General features: G+C 56.2%; 1 protein-coding gene across 1 annotated transcript in view; it reads left to right on the top strand.

The window, feature by feature from the left end:
• Positions 1-19,654, top strand: part of LOC116948567 (basal cell adhesion molecule-like) — a 70,162-nt gene that overhangs the window by 33,221 nt on the left and 17,287 nt on the right. Inside the window, exons 2-4 of the mRNA XM_032965339.2 lie at positions 16,916-17,034; positions 18,453-18,651; positions 18,806-18,873. Coding sequence (XP_032821230.1) covers positions 16,916-17,034; positions 18,453-18,651; positions 18,806-18,873 — 386 coding nt within the window. The remainder of the gene's footprint in view (positions 1-16,915; positions 17,035-18,452; positions 18,652-18,805; positions 18,874-19,654) is intronic.

The raw sequence follows: 19,654 nt of genomic DNA, 5'->3' as shown, positions 1-19,654 counted from the left end.
AGAATGTGAGTGACGAGCCGACCTCAGCAACCAACTCGCTGTTGCAATCACTCACACCTACCCTCACGACTGCATTCCCAACACCTGTCCATCCCCCGTGTGGTCAGCACTGCATGTCCGGCCACCTTTGTCTCCACAGTGCTGATGTTCACACGATGTGCTGAGTACTCATTTAGGGCGGAATCCACCTTGAGGAGGCACAGGACCGGTCCAGATATTTATGTTGAATTTCTTTCGCACCGTACGTAGCCAACCGTGCTAATCGGAGGTGCTAGGGAAGGACAACAAACTAAACACAACATGCAGTTCTAAATAAATGAGTTTTCAATCAAATTGAATAGTGCATAGCTGCAGTGTCTTCCTAATATCGAAAGGAAGAGCGTTCCAGACGGCCGTAGAACGCATCTGAAATCGCGCGATGCGGTAACCGTCTTCGTTCGATGGCTTAGTCAACAGCCGCTGCGAGGATGACCACCTGAGTTTGCTTGGTGGTTCATGCTCCTTGACGGCATCACCGAGGTATTGTGGTTCATTTGTGGCAAGCACTTTGTGTGAGTGCGACCTGACAATGCATTGGTTCGGCAAACCGGAAGCCAATGCAGCTCAGCGAGCACTCGGACGGACACGGTGTGGCATCGTGCAGTGCCCGTCACGACCACGTGCCACAGAGTTGTGTACACGCTGCAGCCCGGTGATGTTTCTTCTTTACCAGACGTCTCGTAGAGTAGTGAGTTGCAATAATCGAGCCTTGTCGCTATACTATGCTACATGGCACCGTGTTGGCTATGTCACGACTCAATAGTGGTCGAACGTGTCGTAGAACCCTGATATGACAATTGCAGGACCTGACTGTATGTTGCACGCGGTGATCTAACGACATATTCCGGTCGAGTCATGCGCCGATGCTTTTTCGATGAGAAGAAAACTGAATTGTTGGAGTCTGTGACCACCACACCTGATCCTCCAAACAGCAGGAGTGCCAACCAGCAGAAACCCCCGATATTTCTGTAATCAGCACCGACGTTCATCGTGGTCAGGAATCGAACAAAGCCCCCGAGTTCGTAGTCACAGTGTGCTAATCACTTCGCCACCGTTCCCCATGCTGTCACAAACGCACCACTGTAATCGGCACACACACACACACCAACACTGACACACAGTTTACCGTCTCCATATATATATGGGTGTGCCTGCATGCACACGGGCACACGTCACGTCGCGTTGAGCACAAGCCCTGGCTACAAGGCAGTATTTTCTGGCATCCAATCAGGGTTAAATAATGAGTCCCTTTTGCAATGGGAATAAGGCGCTCATTCATTCTCTGCGAACAACATGTGCATAAACATGCCTATAGAAATATCCTAAAAGTGCCCTCCGAGTGACGGGACGGGGCCGCTGGCTCGGAGTCTCCGTGATCCCCTCCCTGCATCCCCCCCCCCCTCCGCGTGTTTCTCCGTAGGGAGCATGAAAATTAATCCCACCCCGATCGCACACGTCCATCGGTGTCAGCTCAGGGGCCTAGAGGCAAACAGAGGGGGCACAAATCCGGGGGGTGGGGGGTTGATAGCGGAGGCCGCGGTAGGGCACGTGGACGATGAGGCATCGCCGCTCGTGGAAGAGCCGTCGAGTGCGCAGGCGGTGCAACTGCGCTGGGGGAACGTGGCCCGTGGAGGCCCTGGCGCCAGGCTATGGGCAGAGGGGACTTTGGGACAATTGCTTGCACCACGGCCCATGTCCACCATGGCCACACCTCTGGCCACCGTTAGCGGTGGGACAACCACGAGGATTCGCCAGTGGAGGGACGGGACTCTCGGCAGTGAGTGGATCAACAGCTCGTCGGAGACGGAATGTGTTTGTGTGTGTGTGTCTGTGTGTGGGAGTAATGTGGGGAGCGGTGGCGCAGCAGTCAGCGCGCTGCGCGTTTCTCGCTCACGGCTACCAACACCAGTGACGACCATCTGAACCGGTCCTGGTCCTCCCCTAGGTCGACTCAGCCTCAAATGAACACCTGCTTCGGTGTGTAAAAACATCACCACTGGGGATACAAAGGCGGACGGGCGCGGTGTTGGCCACCCACACTCCCTCGTGTACCGTGTCGGACTTCATAGGTGCTCGCTAGCAGCAATTGCCCCAACAGCCTGTTACGGCAACACGGGGGGTGGGGGAATCGTTGTCTTTGATTTTTTTGTCATGTGGTCGAGCGTACGAGTGTGTGCGAGTGCATAATGGTGGGAGCAGGGACAGTTGGGCTGCTTGTGTCAGGATGTGCATGTGAGCCAGATGGGATGAACGTCCCATTCCTATTTTGTGACTCCGGTCTTCCACGTGTCGAGGCGGTGTGGAGTTATTAGAGCGTCTCTGTTGAACGTAGTTGTTGTTGACACAGTCGAGTCGCCTGTGTGCTTCCAGAGCCGCACGTGACTCATCTGCGAGGGTGGTCTGCTCCCGTCGAATACCTTCGCGCACCGAGGCGTTGAGGTTTTTGTTTTGTATCTATCAGCGAGTGCTGTTTGATTGATGTTTAAGAGCGGCCGTTTTGTTTTGCACTTAACAAGGGGCGTGCGGCCGCCCGCCCACCCACAGACGTTTCGCTGCCATAACCTTGGCAAAGCAGATGGAGTCGGGTGTACGGTCCACACGAGTGGGCGCGCGCACTCCGAAGCCTCTCAAAATCGTAAACGCGGGGTCGAATTGTCCGAATGTTTTAGTCACGACCGCTTCTGGCGTTTGCGTCTGGTTTTGCGAAACATATGATAATTAGATTAATGCAATTTAATCATTGGCAGACCGAATTACACGTTCGATTTTGCAACTCGGCGTGTGGCCAAGCGATGGAGGTGGAGAGGCGAGCTGACGCGCCACCCTCCTCCTCCACCTCCTCCACCCCTCGGCCCCGCTCTGGTGCTGCCCTTGTTTGCCGGTAACCCGATCGGATGGCTGCTGGGCAGCGCCGCTGCTCCGCCAGCAACTGCGGTCGGGGCTGTCGCTGATGCCACCCGCCCGGCTGCACCGCGCGAAGCCGCTTCGCCGGCACCACGAACACCGCCACCGCCACCACTACCACCTCACAGCCTGATACCCTCACAGCGCGACACCCTCACAGCGCGACACCCTCACAGCCTGACCCCGTGACAGCCTGACCCCCTTCACGGTCTGACCCCACTCACGGTCTGACCTCCTCACAGCCTGACCCCCCCACAGCCTGACCCCCTCACAGCCTGACCCCCTCACAGCCTGACCCTCTCACAGCCTGACCCCCCTCACGGTCTGACCCCCTCACGGTCTGACCCCCTCACGGTCTGACACCCTCACAGCCTGACCCCCTCACAGCCTGACCCCCTCACAGCCTGACCCCCTCACAGCCTGACCCCCTCACGGTCTGACCCCCTCACAGCCTGACCCCCCTCACGGTCTGACCCCCTCACGGTCTGACCCCCTCACGGTCTGACACCCTCACAGCCTGACCCCCTCACAGCCTGACCCCCTAACAGCCTGACCCCCTCACAGCCTGACCCCCTCACGGTCTGACCCCCTCACAGCCTGACCCCCCTCACGGTCTGACCCCCTCACGGTCTGACACCCTCACAGCCTGACCCCCTCACAGCCTGACCCCCTAACAGCCTGACCCCCTCACAGCCTGACCCCCTCAGACAACCTACAGCCTGATGGCTGGCTGTACACCAGACAGCTCTGTAAGATGAGAGCCGCCCCACCCTGCACATTCCCGCGAGTGACCTCTGACGTGTGGACATCGCAGTGTGTGTGTGTCTGTGTGTGTCTGTGTGAGTGTGTATCTGTGAGTGTCTGTGTGTCTGTCTGTGTGTCTGTGTGTGTGTCTGTGTGTGTGTGTCTGTGAGTGTGTGTCTGTGAGTGTGTGTCTGTGTGTGTGTGTGTCTGTGAGTGTGTGTCTGTGTGTGTGTGTCTGTGAGTGTGTGTCTGTGTCTGTGTGTGTGTGTCTGTGTGTGTGTCTGTGTGTGTGTCTGTGTGTGAGTGTGTGTCTGTGAGTGTGTGTCTGTGAGCGATAGTGTAGCGGTTAGCGCGCTGCGCTACGAACCTGGCGACCCGGGTTCGATTTCCGCTCACGGCCAACACCAGTGACGATTATCTGAACCGGTCCCGGGCCTCCCCTAGGTCGACTCAGCCTCAAATGAGTACCTGGTGCGGTGTGTAAACATCGCCACTAGGGAGACAAAGGCGGTCGGGCGTGGTGCTGGCCACCCACCCCCTCGTGTACCGTTCCGGCCTTCATAGGTGCTCGCTAACAGCACTTGCCCCTACAGTCTGTTAAGGCTATATGGGGGATCTTTGATCTTTGTTGTCTGTGAGTGTGTGTCTGTGTGTGTGTGTCTGTCCATCATTAGGGGAAAAAACGGTGATCCAATCTCCGACCCCTAGGAACAGGTTCGCAGATTTGCTGAGCATTTCTGTGAGATCCTGGGGGAGGGAAAATCCCTCAGCCAGGAAAACATCGTGGCACAAAGTGAGGATGACCCTGCTGAGGCTGCGGTGCCTCAAATATTGGAAGAAGCCACCCCCTGTGAGTGGCTGGCTGAAGTGCAATCTGCTGAGGAAGTATTGAAGGCGATCCGGAGTCTGAGACCAGGAAAGGCAGCGGGCAGAGATGATCTCCCAAGCGAAATGCTGAGGGAGGGTGGCGTTTGTGCACAGACTGTTCTATATTACATCATAACAACAGTCTGGACCACTGGACGGGTGCCGCAGGATTGGAAGGATGCCCTGGTGGTCCGCCTTTTTAAGAAGGGGGACCGCACAGACTGTAACAACTACAGGGGCATCTCACTCCTCAGTGTGCCGGGAAAGGTCCTGGCAAGGATTATTCAGCATCGCCTTGCCAGGCACGCTGAGGAGAGGCTTGTGGAGCCCCAATGCGGTTTCAGGAAAGGGCGGTCCTGCACAGATGCCATATTTTCTGTCCGTCTGCTACAGCAGAGGTGTAGGGAATTCCAACAAGACCTACATCTCTGCTTTATTGACCTGGTCAAGGCCTATGATACCATCAGTAGGCCTGGGCTCTGGGTCGTTCTTCGTGCTTTTGGAGTACCTGACCCTCTGCTCACGATCATTAAGGACCTTCATGATGGTGAGCGGGCCCGGGTAAAACTACGTGGCCGGGAGTCAGAGCCATTCCCTGTACACCTTGGGGTGCGACAGGGATGTCCTCTGGCTCCCACATTATTTAACATCTATTTTGACCACGTAGTTCGTGAAGCCTTCAATAGCTGTACCGGAGGAATCCCCATATGGTACAGATATAATGGGAGGCTAATCGATGCCCAGGTGCGGTCAAAGGATGGCTCCCTATTGCTCAACCACGTTATGTATGCTGATGATTTGGTAATAGCTGCTCAGTCAGAGGAGGAGTTGGAGATGCTGCTGCTGCTGAGACTGGAGCATGCCACTAAGAGGTGGGGCCTTACCATCAGCCCCACCAAAACTAAGCACCTGCCTGGGTATTTTGTACCATCGGACACTCCACCCCCACAACTCCCAATCGGTGATGGGGCAGTTGTGGAGAGAGTGGAGAGTTTCCCATACCTGGGCAGTGTGCTTATGACTGGCTCCAGTTTAACAGCAGAGGTCTCACTCCGAATCAGTCGAGCGGCAATATCTTTTCATCGGTTGCGTAACGCTGTGTGGAAGCTACCTGGTCTGTCGCTCCGCACTAAGCTTCAGGTCTTCTCGGCCACGGTCATTCCCTCCCTTCTCTACGCTTGCGAAACGTGGACCCCCCTAATGGAACATCTTCGCCGGTTAGAAACATTTAGGCTGGCCTGCCTACGATCCATCCTGGGTTTCACCAGACTGGATTGTGTGAGGAGCTCACAAATCCTTGAAAGATCTGGGCAGGGTCCCATCGGTGAGCTCCTCCGGCAGGCAAGGCTGCGATGGCTGGGTCATGTAGCCCGCATGCCCAGCCACCGCATGCCGAAACAGCTTTTGTTTTTCCGGATTGAGGGGGCTAAGCGGGCGCGGCATGGGCTAGAGAAAAGATGGAGTGATGTGGTACAGGAGGACGTGGAGCTGAGTGGACTTGCCGATGACTGGTACCAGCGGTGTCAAGATCGGCCTCTGTGGAGGAGGCTCGTGAAGGATGCTACTGGGCAGTTGGAGGCAGTCACCCTCCAACAACAACGGAGGGCGGAGGAGCGACGCTCAGAACAACGAGCGGAGCGCCGGGTGGCTAAAGCACAGCAGGTTGGCACAGTAGGGGGCACAGGTGGTGCATCAGCCAGTCATCTCAGTCAGTCGACCCGTGGCACCTGGGTCTGCCCCGTGACCTCCTGCCAGCGGGCGTTCGACACTTCACGTGGCCTCAGGGTGCACATAGCCTGGCACAAGCGTCGTGGTTACGTCACCGCCACTTAGTGGCGAATGGCGGTAGTTGTTGTTGTCTGTGAGTGTGTGTCTGTGAGTGTGTGTCTGTGTGTGTGTGTCTGTGAGTGTGTGTCTGTGTGTGTGTGTGGCCACTACGGGTGGCCACGTGGAATGTTCGAACGCTCACTGCAGAGGAGAGGCTACCACTCCTCTGTCGGGAGCTGGACCGGTACCGCCTGGATCTATGCGGCATTCAGGAGGTCCGGTGGACCGGCTCTGGCTCCTGCCACCATGAGGGGTGGACAGTCCTCTACTCGGGGCAGCAGACTGCCAAACAACAGGGTGTGGGTCTTCTTTTGAACAAAAGAATGAAGGGGGCGTGGGAGCGTGGCGGTGAGGTGTGGGAAGCTGTAAGCCCCAGGCTACTTTGGGCTCGCCTTCCCATCAACCGGAGGCGAGGAATGGTGGTCGTGGTTACTTATGCCCCCACCGAAGATGAACATCCGTGGAGGGATGCAGGCAAAGCCGATGAGTCAGATGCCTTCTATGACCTCCTGTCACAGGTGCTGGCTAAAGTGGCCCCTCGGGATAGAGTCATCATGTTGGGTGACTTCAATGCCCGAGTTGGTCATGATACTGGCACCTGGTCTGGAGTGATTGGAGGGCATGGGCCAGATCAGCTCAATAACAACGGTAGGAGGCTGCTAGATTTTTGTGCAGCCCATGGGCTTGTAATTACCAACACGCTGTTCCGGCATCGGCGCATCCACACAACATCATGGATGCATGCCGGGTCCAAGCAAGAACATCTGCTGGACTACATAGTGACGGACCAGCGAATGCGAGCCCATGTCCTTGACACCAGGACCTACCGTGGAGCTGATCTGCCCTCTGACCATCGACTAGTCATCTGTAAGATGCGCCTGCCATTCTTCCACTCCGGTGGTGGGTGTACACCCAGGACCCCATTCCAACCTAAAGTGGCCTGGTCTCAGTTATCTGATGAAAGTTGCAAGCGAGAATTTCATCATCGCTTGCGGCTGGGATTGGCATCGTCCCCGACTCCTCCTGATGTCGAGGGTAAATGGGCGAGGTTTAGGACTGTGACTCATGCAGCTGCAATGGCTGCTTTGGGTACGCGGTCCAGACCTCCCCAGACACCCTGGATGACAGAGGAGTTGTTCAGGATGGTTGAGAAAAAGCGACAGGCCCACTGTCATCGGCTACAGAATCCCACGTAAGAGAATGAGGAGGCTTACCGCAGCCTTCGCTCGGAGGTTCGGAGAGCCGTGAGGCGCTGCAAGGATGGGTGGTGGTCGCGGGTTGCTGAGGAGATGGAGTCTGCCTCAGTGGCCCGTGATCACAAATCTCTATTTAACTCCATCAAAAAAGTAACCTGCAGCGCCACACCTATTACCATCATTAGGGGAAAAAACGGTGATCCAATTTCCGACCCCCAGGAACAGGTTCGCAGATTTGCTGAGCATTTCTGTGAGGTCCTGGGGGAGGGAAAATCCCTCAGCCAGGAAAACATCGTGGCACAAAGTGAGGATGACCCTGCTGAGGCTGCGGTGCCTCAAATATTGGATGAAGTCACCCCCTGTGAGTGGCTGGCTGAGGTGCCATCTGCTGAGGAAGTATTGAAGGCGATCCGGAGTCTGAGACCAGGAAAGGCAGCGGGCAGAGATGATCTCCCAAGCGAAATGCTGAGGGAGGGTGGCGTTTGTGCACAGACTGCCCTATATGACATCATAACAACAGTCTGGACCACTGGACGGGTTCCGCAGGATTGGAAGGATGCCCTGGTGGTCCCCCTTTTTAAGAAGGGGGACCGCACAGACTGTAACAACTACAGGGGCATCTCACTCCTCAGTGTGCCGGGAAAGGTCCTGGCAAGGATTATTCAGCATCGCCTTGCCAGGCACGCTGAGGAGAGGCTTGCGGAGCCCCAATGCGGTTTCAGGAAAGGGCGGTCCTGCACAGATGCCATATTTTCTGTCCGTCTGCTACAGCAGAGGTGTAGGGAATTCCAACAAGACCTACATCTCTGCTTTATTGACCTGGTCAAGGCCTATGATACCATCAGTAGGCCTGGGCTCTGGGTCGTTCTTCGTGCTTTTGGAGTACCTGACCCTCTGCTCACGATCATTAAGGACCTTCATGATGGTGAGCGGGCCCGGGTAAAACTACGTGGCCGGGAGTCAGAGCCATTCCCTGTACACCTTGGGGTGCGACAGGGATGTCCTCTGGCTCCCACATTATTTAACATCTATTTTGACCACGTAGTTCGTGAAGCCTTCAATAGCTGTACCGGGGGAATCTCCATATGGTACAGATATAATGGGAGGCTAATCGATGCCCAGGTGCGGTCAAGGGATGGCTCCCTATTGCTCAACCACGTTATGTATGCTGATGATTTGGTAATAGCTGCTCAGTCAGAGGAGGAGTTGGAGATGCTGCTGCTGCTGCTGCTGAGACTGGAGCGTGCCACTAAGAGGTGGGGCCTTACCATCAGCCCCACCAAAACTAAGCACCTGCCTGGGTATTTTGTACCATCGGACACTCCACCCCCACAACTCCCAATCGGTGATGGGGCAGTTGTTAAGAGAGTGGAGAGTTTCCCATACCTGGGCAGTGTGCTCATGACTGGCTCCAGTTTAACAGCAAGGTCTCACTCCGAATCAGTCGAGCGGCAATATCTTTTCATCGGTTGCGTAACGCTGTGTGGAAGCTACCTGGTCTGTCGCTCCGCACTAAGCTTCAGGTCTTCTCGGCCACGGTCATTCCCTCCCTTCTCTACGCTTGCGAAACGTGGACCCCCCTAATGGAACATCTTCGCCGGTTAGAAACATTTAGGCTGGCCTGCCTACGATCCATCCTGGGTTTCACCAGACTGGATTGTGTGAGGAGCTCACAAATCCTTGAAAGATCTGGGCAGGGTCCCATCGGTGAGCTCCTCCGGCAGGCAAGGCTGCGATGGCTGGGTCATGTAGCCCGCATGCCCAGCCACCGCATGCCGAAACAGCTTTTGTTTGGCCGGATTGAGGGGGCTAAGCGGGCGCGGCACGGGCTAGAGAAAAGATGGAGTGATGTGGTACAGGAGGACGTGGAGCTGAGTGGACTTGCCGATGACTGGTACCAGCGGTGTCAAGATCCGCCTCTGTGGAGGAGGTTCGTGAAGGATGCTACTGGGCAGTTGGAGGCAGTCGCCCTCCAACAACAACGGAGGGCGGAGGAGCGACGCTCAGAACAACGAGCGGAGCGCCGGGTGGCTAAAGCACAGCAGGTTGGCACAGTAGGGGGCACAGGTGGTGCATCAGCCAGTCATCTCAGTCAGTCGACCCGTGGCACCTGGGTCTGCCCCGTGACCTCCTGCCAGCGGGCGTTCGACACTTCACGTGGCCTCAGGGTGCACATAGCCTGGCACAAGCGTCGTGGTGACGTCACCGCCACTTAGTGGCGAATGGCGGTTGTTGTTGTTGTCTGTGAGTGTGTGTCTGTGAGTGTGTGTCTGTGTGTGTGTGTGTGTCTGTGAGTGTGTGTCTGTGTGTGTGTGTCTGTGAGTGTGTGTCTGTGAGTGTGTGTCTTGTGTGTCTGTGTGTGTGTGTCTGTGAGTGTGTGTGTCTGTGAGTGTGTGTCTGTGAGTGTGTGTCTGTGTGTGTGTCTGTGAGTGTGTGTCTGTGAGTGTGTGTCTGTGAGTGTGTGTCTGTGTGTATGTGTGTGTGTGTCTGTGAGTGTGTCTGTGTGCTCAGGGCGAGAGCCCCCGTACGAGCACAGCCCAGAGAACAAGAAAAAAAGACAAAAAAAACCCATTGTGAGCTCTGAAGCGTCAATGTCGACAGAGGCTGCCACCCGGCCCCTCCACTTTGCTCTGTGCAAACAGACAGGAGCCCCCCCCCCCCCCCCAAGTGGCCGCGTGCTTTGTCGAGGCCGCCAACTCAGGAGGACAACCTTGGCTCGGAATTGAAATCACCGCTCATTAAAACGCCACTAATCAGCCTGGACCCCGTGCCAGGGGAGAGATTGGCCCGGCATTTTTAACTTCAAAATCCGCGAGCGGAATTTCTACACGCAACCCCCCTCCCCCCCAACTCCCTGCACCGCCGCCGCTTTACTGTGCTCATAGATACGGAGCGTTGCACAAGCAGGGCTTCATTTGAGACGGGTCTGGCTTGGGTTCGGCGACCCCACGAAATGTTTCCACACCGGCATGCCGCTCGCTTCTCGCCGTGGATATTGCTTCGAGTCGCGTTGCCCACTCAGCTCTGCCACCAGGTCTAGCTACCCTGCCACCTGGACAATATTCAGTGAGAGATTAAGCCTAAGAGGGTGGGGGGGGGGGGGGTACATCTCTACCTTGTCTGCCCACGTGTTTTCAATGTTCTCAGGACATTTCTGCTGACGTCCTGCGGGAAGGCTCTCGGGGGCCCTGGATGCCACACTTAGTTTTTTTTTTTAAAGCTATTTGTTTTTCTTTCACGAGGTAAGGCCACACTGAGCTACGTAGCTCTTTTTCAGAAGCGACCTGGCCACAAATGATAGCTTAACGAAGTGGGCTTATCGTGCGGAAATGTATAGCAGCCAAAACACTCTAAACGTTGATTATACATGTGGAGGGAAAACCCGGAGGACCTGTAGAAAAATCCGCGCGACGACGGGGAGAGGGAGACACGCAAACTCTAAACTTACCGGCGTCAGGGTCGGGATCGAACCCACAACTCCCTGTATACCAGGCGACGTAATTAACATCCCACCACCGTGGCACTTAACGAGCCACTGCAATTAGCAAGTTAACGAGCCGTGCCGCCGCCACCTCGTCAAGCCCGCGTCCACCGACCGCCCACGAGGGAGACACTCGCACCAAATCTGACCGGCAGAATATCTGCAGAATTCCATTCCAGGCATCGCTTGCCCTTTGCCAGCGAATCTTTCGTCCGGCCAAAGCGCGGTGTGACACAAGACCCCCCCGCCCGCCCACCCCACCGCCACGGACTCGCTGCAGCGACACCATCCGGAGTCAGCCTTTACCAATTAACGCAGGGGATCTGGTTTCGGAGAATGCGCGGGTGTTTCGCAATATGCGCCTCCCCCCCCCCCCTTCCCCCTTCCGCCGCTCAGCGAGATATACGCCACGCGCATCCCCTCCGCAACTTTTCCCCGCCATCAGCGCTGGCACCGGGAGGTGTCCGGGCGCAGGGCGCGGGAGACGCAGGGGGGCCGAGTGGGGGCTTCGCGGCGCGGCTACACGAGCTCGCGGGTGGCGTAGTGGATAAATGAAACACACGCGCGCCATATATACGGAGAGAGGAGAGGGGGGGGGCGTACAGTACAGTTGCACGTGGCCGCAAGTCATCGTCCGTGCCAGAGGCGACCGCTCTCACCCGGCTCCGAGAGAAAGGGCTCCGACTCGTTCATTTGTTTTATCTGGGGGGTGGGGGGGGGGGCCCTTGCAGTGCGGAACAGCACCGCCACCCACACCAGAAGTCAATTCCCGTATAAAGCTCACCAATAAAGATCAGCCTTTTTGTATCCACATCGTAAAACTCAACTTTATGACTCCCCTTCGTTCCAATGAAACAACAAAAAAAACAAACCCACAATCGCTCGGTTCTTCAGCGAGGGAATGGCAAGGTCTAACCCAGACATGATACAATAAGCAAACTCAACGGAAGACCACGTGCCCGCACACGCAAGAGCCAACGTTAAGCCGCGCACGATGCGATATCGATGAAGTTTTGAGCGCACTGCGAGAGCGCGGGCTAAAGAGGCCGCCACTGCCTCCCGGCCATGTACGGCGATCGCGCTCATCCGGGGAGGCGTGCGCCACATAAACGCGGGGGGGGGGGGGCCCCTTCGGTGGAAATTAATTTATCTGCTCGCATTCCTGGCGACTGAAGCATGCGAGGCTCGTTCGCGGGTCGCACCCCGCCCGTCGGGTGTCGCGCGGTTCAGCGAGCAGCAGGGGCGCGTGCAGCGGCGCAGGCTCGCTGCCCTAATTAAAGGCCGTACATCAACCGGGGAACATTGACAGTCGGGAACTGAGAGCGACATGGCACTAAGGGTGCTCAGCAGTTTTCGTCTGCGCCACGTGGTTCGGCTGTGCCAGGCGCCGACGTGCGGTGACCTCTATCCATCAGTGCACACAACGACGGCGGCGATGATGATGATAGTAATAATAATGCACGTGACGATGGGGTCACCAAGGGTCACCAAAGACTAGCCAGCAAAAACAACAAACTACTCCTGATCTTGCAGCGACAGTACTGGGCTGTGTGTTAGTGGCGGTGGTGGTGGCGGTGGTGGTGGTGGCAGCGGTGATGGTGGTGTTCATGGTGTGAGGGGGTCAGGCTGTCAGGGGGGTCAGGCTATGAGGGTGATAGGCTGTGAGGGGGTCAGGCTGTGAGGGGGTCAGGCTGTGAGGGTGATAGGCTGTGAGGGGGTCAGGCTGTCAGGGGGTCAGGCTGTGAGGGTGATAGGCTGTGAGGGGGTCAGGCTGTGAGGGGTCAGGCTGTGACGGGGTCAGGCTGTGAGGGGGTCAGGCTGTGAGGGTGATAGGCTGTGAGGGGGTCAGGCTGTGAGGGGTCAGGCTGTGACGGGGTCAGGCTGTGAGGGGTCAGGCTGTGAGGGGGTCAGGCTGTGAGGGGGTCAGGCTGTGAGGGTGATAGGCTGTGAGGGGGTCAGGCTGTCAGGGGGTCAGGCTGTGAGGGTGATAGGCTGTGAGGGGGTCAGGCTGTGAGGGGTCAGGCTGTGACGGGGTCAGACTGTGAGGGTGCAGCGCGCTCATCGCACGCACTCGGCGCTGGCCCCGTGGTCACTCAGTGGTGGGGGGCGCTGGAAGTGGGGGGGGGTGGAGGTGGATGCCGACAGAATTCCCGTGCCAGGCGCATGAGTAAAAGCGCCTCGCAGCTCATCGGGATTGCTCCGGTGCTGATAAAAAGATTCTGACTCGGGAGAGGCGGCGAGTGACAGCGCAGCGAACGGCAGCCTCCTCCGGATCGTCGCACAATTCACTTGCAGAGGCGCGCGCGCGCAATCGCCGCTTCCCTGTCGCACCGCGCCGAGAGACGCCGCGCTACAAATAAACACGCGGGCGAGGTGGCACGGTACCTCACAGTGCAGCGAGCCCCGATAGCGACGCCGCTCTCTCGAGGTGCCGGGGGGGGGGGGGTAAGGAGATCCCGGGGGGGGGGGCTTACGACTCCCCAAAACCACGCCCACAGATTCCTCAGCGAGTCAACAGCGTGCAGCAACATACTCCTTGCTTCCTTCGGTAAAGTCGCGTAGCTGACTACGCGACTTTACCAAAGGAACCAAGGGGTATGGATTCCTGCAGTCACGCAAAGCTTCGAATCAACATTCGTGCAGCAACAATTTGCTTTGAAACGTCAACGCGCGGGTGCGTTTCCCCGGGTTTCACTTGTCAACATTCACCTACGGAATGTGACGAGCGAGCGATTCCTCACGGGGCGAGACTCCTCCGCCTCCACAGGAACGTGGAATGCACACACGCCGACGCTCGGGGGTTGCCGGGTGGCGCTGCACCACCAGGCACGGCTCCCCTGCGGCGATGTCTCTCGTTGTTCCGTGGTGGCGTCCTTACCACAGCAGCCGGCCGAGAGAGACTTGGAGCATGAGGCATTGGTTGCCAAACGCACATTTGAGCAAGGGCATCTGAGCATCACAATGACGAGTGACTGCCAGCACACGGACAGCGAGAGAGGCATCATTATCAGCAAATAACCTCGGCGTTCACGCGTATTTTGGCGGAAGGATGCACGGCACAGCCGCGGAGCAGCAGCTGCTATGGTATTCTTGGTTCTTTCGGTAAAGTCACGTAGATAGAAAATAAAAATAATAAAATAAAATCTAAAATCAAAGCAAAAAATCTAAGACGTTTCGATCGCATGAAGACCGCTTTTGTTGCGATCGAAACGTCGCGGGTTTTTTTTGTTGTTGCTTTTTTTGTTTAATTATTGTTATTTTCTATCTACGTGACTTTACCGAAAGAACCAAGCATATAAATTCCTGCAGTCACGAAAGTTGTAATTCAAAATGTAGCCGCTATAACGTTGTGCGGCGAGCGAGGCCTGTCCGGGGACTGTTCCGCCGCCTGCCAGCCAGCGAGTGGGCAAGCTGGGGACGTGGGGGGCGTGGGGCGTGGATGTGAACACAATGAACGCGGTGCGCGTGGCGTCTCAATGGGCCCCATTGTGGCCGCGCCAAATCCGCGCGTCAGCCTCATGCGCTCCAGCGGATCTCTCCCTCGCCTGCGCTGCTCCGAGATCCACTCCACCTCCCCCCCCTCCCTCCACCCAGCCCAAACAACGACTCCACCCCACACACACCTACCCCCACCCAGCCCCCACCGTGACCCGCGCGCAGAAGAAGAATGCGGCGCTGTTCGTCTAGAGGAGGAGGAGGGGGGGGATGGTGGAGCAGGGGTGGACCGAGGGTGGAGCCAGCGTGGAGGAGACGCGCCGCGCCGCTTCTGCGCAGCCGGTCCTCTGCCGCCCCCCCGTGGAACCCGTGACCTCTGTCGCGTGACCTCTGTCGCGTGACCTCTGGCGCGTGACCTCGTTGACAAAAATGACGCCGTAGGTGGCACTGTGACTTTAATCAGGACGAAGCACGACAAACCCCCCCACCACCCACCCCCGCGCAAATTTTAACCGCTTTAAAATAATAACGAACGTGTGAGTATTTGAGACTAAACACAGTACGGCGATGACATAGGCAGTGAGACTATCTATTAACTATTTAACCAACTATTGCTTTTTTATTTTACCAGGTAAGGACCACCACTGCGCTGTGTAGCTCTTTTTCAAAAGCGACCTGGCTGTCACAAATGACAGCTCTACGGAGTTGCCGTTTTACGCGGAAATTTACAGCAGTCGAATGCTCTAAACGCGTGACGTTGACTCTAAATGTGGAGGGGAAAACCGGAGAGAGAGCACGGGGAGAGAAATATACAGCAGGCGTCAGGGTCGGGATCGAACCCACGGCCTCCTGTAAACCAGGCAAGGTAGTTAACATCTCCTAGCCACCGTGATGATGATGAGAGAGAGACACGCAACTCAAAATATACAGCAGCAGCAGGCGTCAGGGTCGGGGATGAACCCACGACCTCCTGCATTTCAGGCAAGGTAGTTAACATCTCCTAAACACCGTGATGATGATGAGAGAGAGAGACACGCACACTCCAAATATACAGCAGCAGGCATCAGGGTCGGGGATGAACCCACGACCTCCTGTACACCAGGCAAGGTAGTTAACATCTCCCAAACACCGTGATGATGATGAGAGAGAGACACGCAAACTCCAAATACACAGCAGCAAGCGTCAGGGTCGGGGATGAACCCACGACCTCCTGCATACAAGGCGAGGTAGTTAACATCCCCTAAACACCGTGATGATGAGAGAGAGACACGCAAACTCCAAATACACAGCAGCAAGCGTCAGGGTCGGGGATGAACCCACGGCCTCCTGCATACCAGGCGAGGTAGTTAACATCTGGCCACCGTGGCGACCGGGGCGTGGCCGCTCAGAGCCGAGCGGTGGCGGTGTTGCGCCACGGGTAGAGAGCGCCAATGGAGCGGGGTGGCGGTGCCCCGGTTAGAGGGCACCGCGACATTCCGGGAAACATTTGGGGCAACACATCTTAAACAGATACATAGCTGTGCGGAAACTGGATCGGAGCCCCTGGCTCATCAGTCCAGACGTCGTGCACGAGTAGCGATGATGGCGATGATGACGCATTCTCGCTGTGGCTCTCAGCCCCCTTGTGTGCACGAGGACATGGGTCCAGCACCCCTCCCTCCAACGAGCGTGCGGGCAGCGTGTACATCAAATTATCGCTCGGTTCCCCTCCTTCACTTGACCACGAGGTGAAGTGAAACCATTGAGCCGCACGGGAGAGGGCAGTGTCGCTTTTGTCGCAGTGTGTGTGTGTGCGAGCAATCATTATCCTGGGGAGTGGTCGTGTAGTGGTTAGCCTGCCGCGCTACGAACCCAGCGACGCCATTCCCGCTCACGGCCAACACCAGTGACGATTATCTGAATCGGTCCTGGGCCTCCCCCAGGTCAACTCAGCCTCAAATGCGTACCTGGTGGTGACATCACCACTGGGGAGACAAAGGCGGCCGGGCGTGGTGTTGGCCACCCACCCTTTGGTGTGCCGTGTCGATCTTCATAGGTGCTCGTTCACAGCACTTGCCCCAACAGTCTGTTACAGGCTATACGGGGTATATTTATCTTGGTTTGCAGTCACTATAACGCGTGGGGTCGAGACATCACCAGACTCCCAAGAATTTAGAAGGGGAGGACTGCACCTACAGCTCCGAGGGGAGTTGGGGTCAACCCCTATCAGCCCCCCCATCCCCTCCTCAACACTGCGGGGCTGGGACCCACACTTCCAGCAGCAGCAGCAGCCCCCCATTCCTCCTGGGTGCTGTTGCTGGCTGTTGCTGGCTGCTCCGTGCTGCCTGCAGGAGACACCGGCGAGATGCGATGTCCTCTGGGTGTGACGATTACGCCGGGGTCTCCCATGCGCGCTGCGTGACACTGTGCGATGTCCCGGCAGGAGTGAGCTGTGATGAGGTGGTCCTGGCGCTGCTGGGGGAGACGGTGCAGATCAACTGCGACTCCCCGCGGGGAGCACAGCCCAAGCCGCGCGACGGGGCCGCCGTCGAGTGGTTTGTCGTGAGTCCCTCCTTTCGCTTCTTTCTGTCGTGCCTCCGAACTCGCCTTCACTCGTCCAGAGTGGACGGGCGAGCGGTGAGCCGGGCGAACAACGTCCGCGTGGCTTCCGCTGGGCGTTGACGCGGCCTGGCGGCGTACCAGTTGAACGCGGAGGCTTTCGCGACCAATGCCATCCATATGAGAATAAGAGGCTTTCCCCCTTTTTTATGGCAACAAAACAGCTGTGTCAAGATGTTAAAACGCCAAACTGAAACCTTTTACGAGGAATCATGTCTGCGTTAACCACAATGCTTGTGGTCAGAATGCAAACAAAAAAAAACATACTCTGATATTATATGCATTGCCTTTGAAACTGATTGGTCCGCACCAGAGACAGCTTTCTTTAGAGCCCCGTCTCAAACGGTGTTCGACCAGAGGACGCCAATAGGCCATGTCTCGCAGCTCCATAAAGGGCATCTCGCACCCCTAGGGAGTGCAGCGTGCACCCCAGGTTAAGAATAAGAACCACAGCTCCAGACCACCGGTCGGCATCACGAGGCTTCGCAGTGGCATGCGGCGGCTCTTTGGCTGGCCCCTCGCGGGCAGCAGTTTAAAGAAAAAAATAACATTACATCTTAAAACGTAATTTAACGTAAATATAATCGATTAAATGTGGCAGGAGAGTGGGGTCACTGTGGAATGTCTTGGTGACACAATCTAAAAGTCAAATTTTTTGTATGAAAAAAGAAGAATCGATTTTACCCTTTCTGGCAATAAAAAGGGTATTGATGTTCAAATATCATCATATCATCATGTCTCGGGACTGTTCGCCTTTTGACGTTCTCTGGTCTGACACTGGTGAGACGAGGCCCTAAATGAAGGTTGTCTCTGGCGTAGGCCAGACAGTTTCAAATACGATGCATAACGTGATCAGAGCACGTTTGCTTGCATGTTCACCACAAGTATGTGTGGTTCATGTAGACATGATTCCTTGCATGTCTACATTATTGTCAGAGAGGGTAAAGCCTATTCTTGTTTTTCATACTTTAATACTGGCAAAAAGGTGTCATTGTCAAACTGGAGTGTTAAATAATAACGTAGTTTGGACAAAAAAACTAAACAGACGCAGCTTAATTGATCAATGATTTTAGTTTTATTAATTCGCGATGTGTGTTGTCATCTGCTGCACGCGACTGCTGCGTGTCGTGTACAAGTAGCTCCGCGTGTGATGCGGCTCTCGAAGCACCCTGGTTAAAGGCAAAAAAAAAACCATCGGCTCCCCTTCTTCCCTTCAAAAGTTGCCGAACCCCCTTACCTCGAGACAAATGGGCACCGGCCCTGCTCCCTGTCACTTCGCACATTGCTCTCGGCGAAAATGCCGCTTCGACAAACCTCCCGCACCCCCCCACCCCCACCCCACCCGCTGTCGTTGCTGTCAGGAGCGGGCGGGCAGGCGGTCGGCAGTGTTCACGCGCGACGAGCGCACGGGGCAGCTGTGGCCGGCGCCCGCATTCGAGGGCCGCGTGGAGCTGGGCGGCGACACGGCCCTGACGCTGCAGGGCGTGCAGCTGCAGGACCGGACGACGTTCGTGTGCGTCTCGCACGACGGCGAGCTGAAGACGATGCTCGAGGTCTACGGTGAGATCGCGCGGGGCGGGCGGGGGGTGCGGAGTGGGGGCCCATCGCCGCGCCCCACACACCCCCCCCCCCCCCCCCGTGTGCTTTTCTTCGATTGAGTCTGCTTGTAATTGAGCCCGGATGTTTTCTCATCATTCTTCTCCTTCTTCCACAGCGTTCCCGGAGAAGCTGGTGATCACCAGGAATCCCTCCTCCGTTGTCCTGGGCTTGGGCAAGCAGCTGGTAAATACGTGCGCCCGTCGTAGAAGCGGTACATTTTTTTTGCGGCGTGTCTAATCGCCGCGGTGGCTAGGAGATGTTAACTACCTCGCCTGGTTTACAGGAGGTCGTGGGTTCGATCCCGACCCTGACGCCTGCTGCTGTATATTTGGAGTTTGCATGTATCTCTCTCCCCGTGGTCACGTGTATTTTTCTCTGGGTCCTCCGGTTTTCTCTCTCCACATTTAAAAACACACGCGCTTCGAGTATTTGGCTGCGATACATTTCCACGCAATAGGCCACTTAGCTGAGCTATCAAGTGTGGCCAGGTCGCTTCTAAAAAAAAATAGCTACATAGCTCAGTTTGACCTTACCTGGTAAAATCAAACATAGTTTAGTAGCATGTTCATAGTCTAATCCGACAATCGTAATTCAGCATTCACAGTGCTCGTGCAAAGCACTCCACCTAAAGGCACCAGAGCAAAGGGTTATCTGAGATGATCACTCGGCAAGGAAGTGACTGTAGGCCAAACACAACGTTCCATCACAATGCAGTTGGGAAATACACACAACAAACGAGGCTGCACAACGGTGAAACTGCTTGAGACGTCTCGTGTCTGTCCAGTTGATTCGAGTCATTCGCTATCTTTATCTTAAGCTGACGAATAGCGGAGTTCTCGTTTAACGCGGTGGATTGCGTTCCAGAAAAGTGCCTCGTTAAGCGAAAACGATTTCCCCATAAATAACGTACCGATAAAGTTTGGCGAGATACGATGAACGCACACGCGGTGCGATGGCCGCTCAA

Source organism: Petromyzon marinus, chromosome 34, assembly GCF_048934315.1.
Source record: "Petromyzon marinus isolate PM22_M1 ecotype Great Lakes invasive population chromosome 34, UKy_Petmar_22M1.pri1.0, whole genome shotgun sequence".
Classification (NCBI taxonomy): domain Eukaryota; kingdom Metazoa; phylum Chordata; class Hyperoartia; order Petromyzontiformes; family Petromyzontidae; genus Petromyzon; species Petromyzon marinus.
This window is presented reverse-complemented; position numbering and strand designations above follow the sequence as displayed.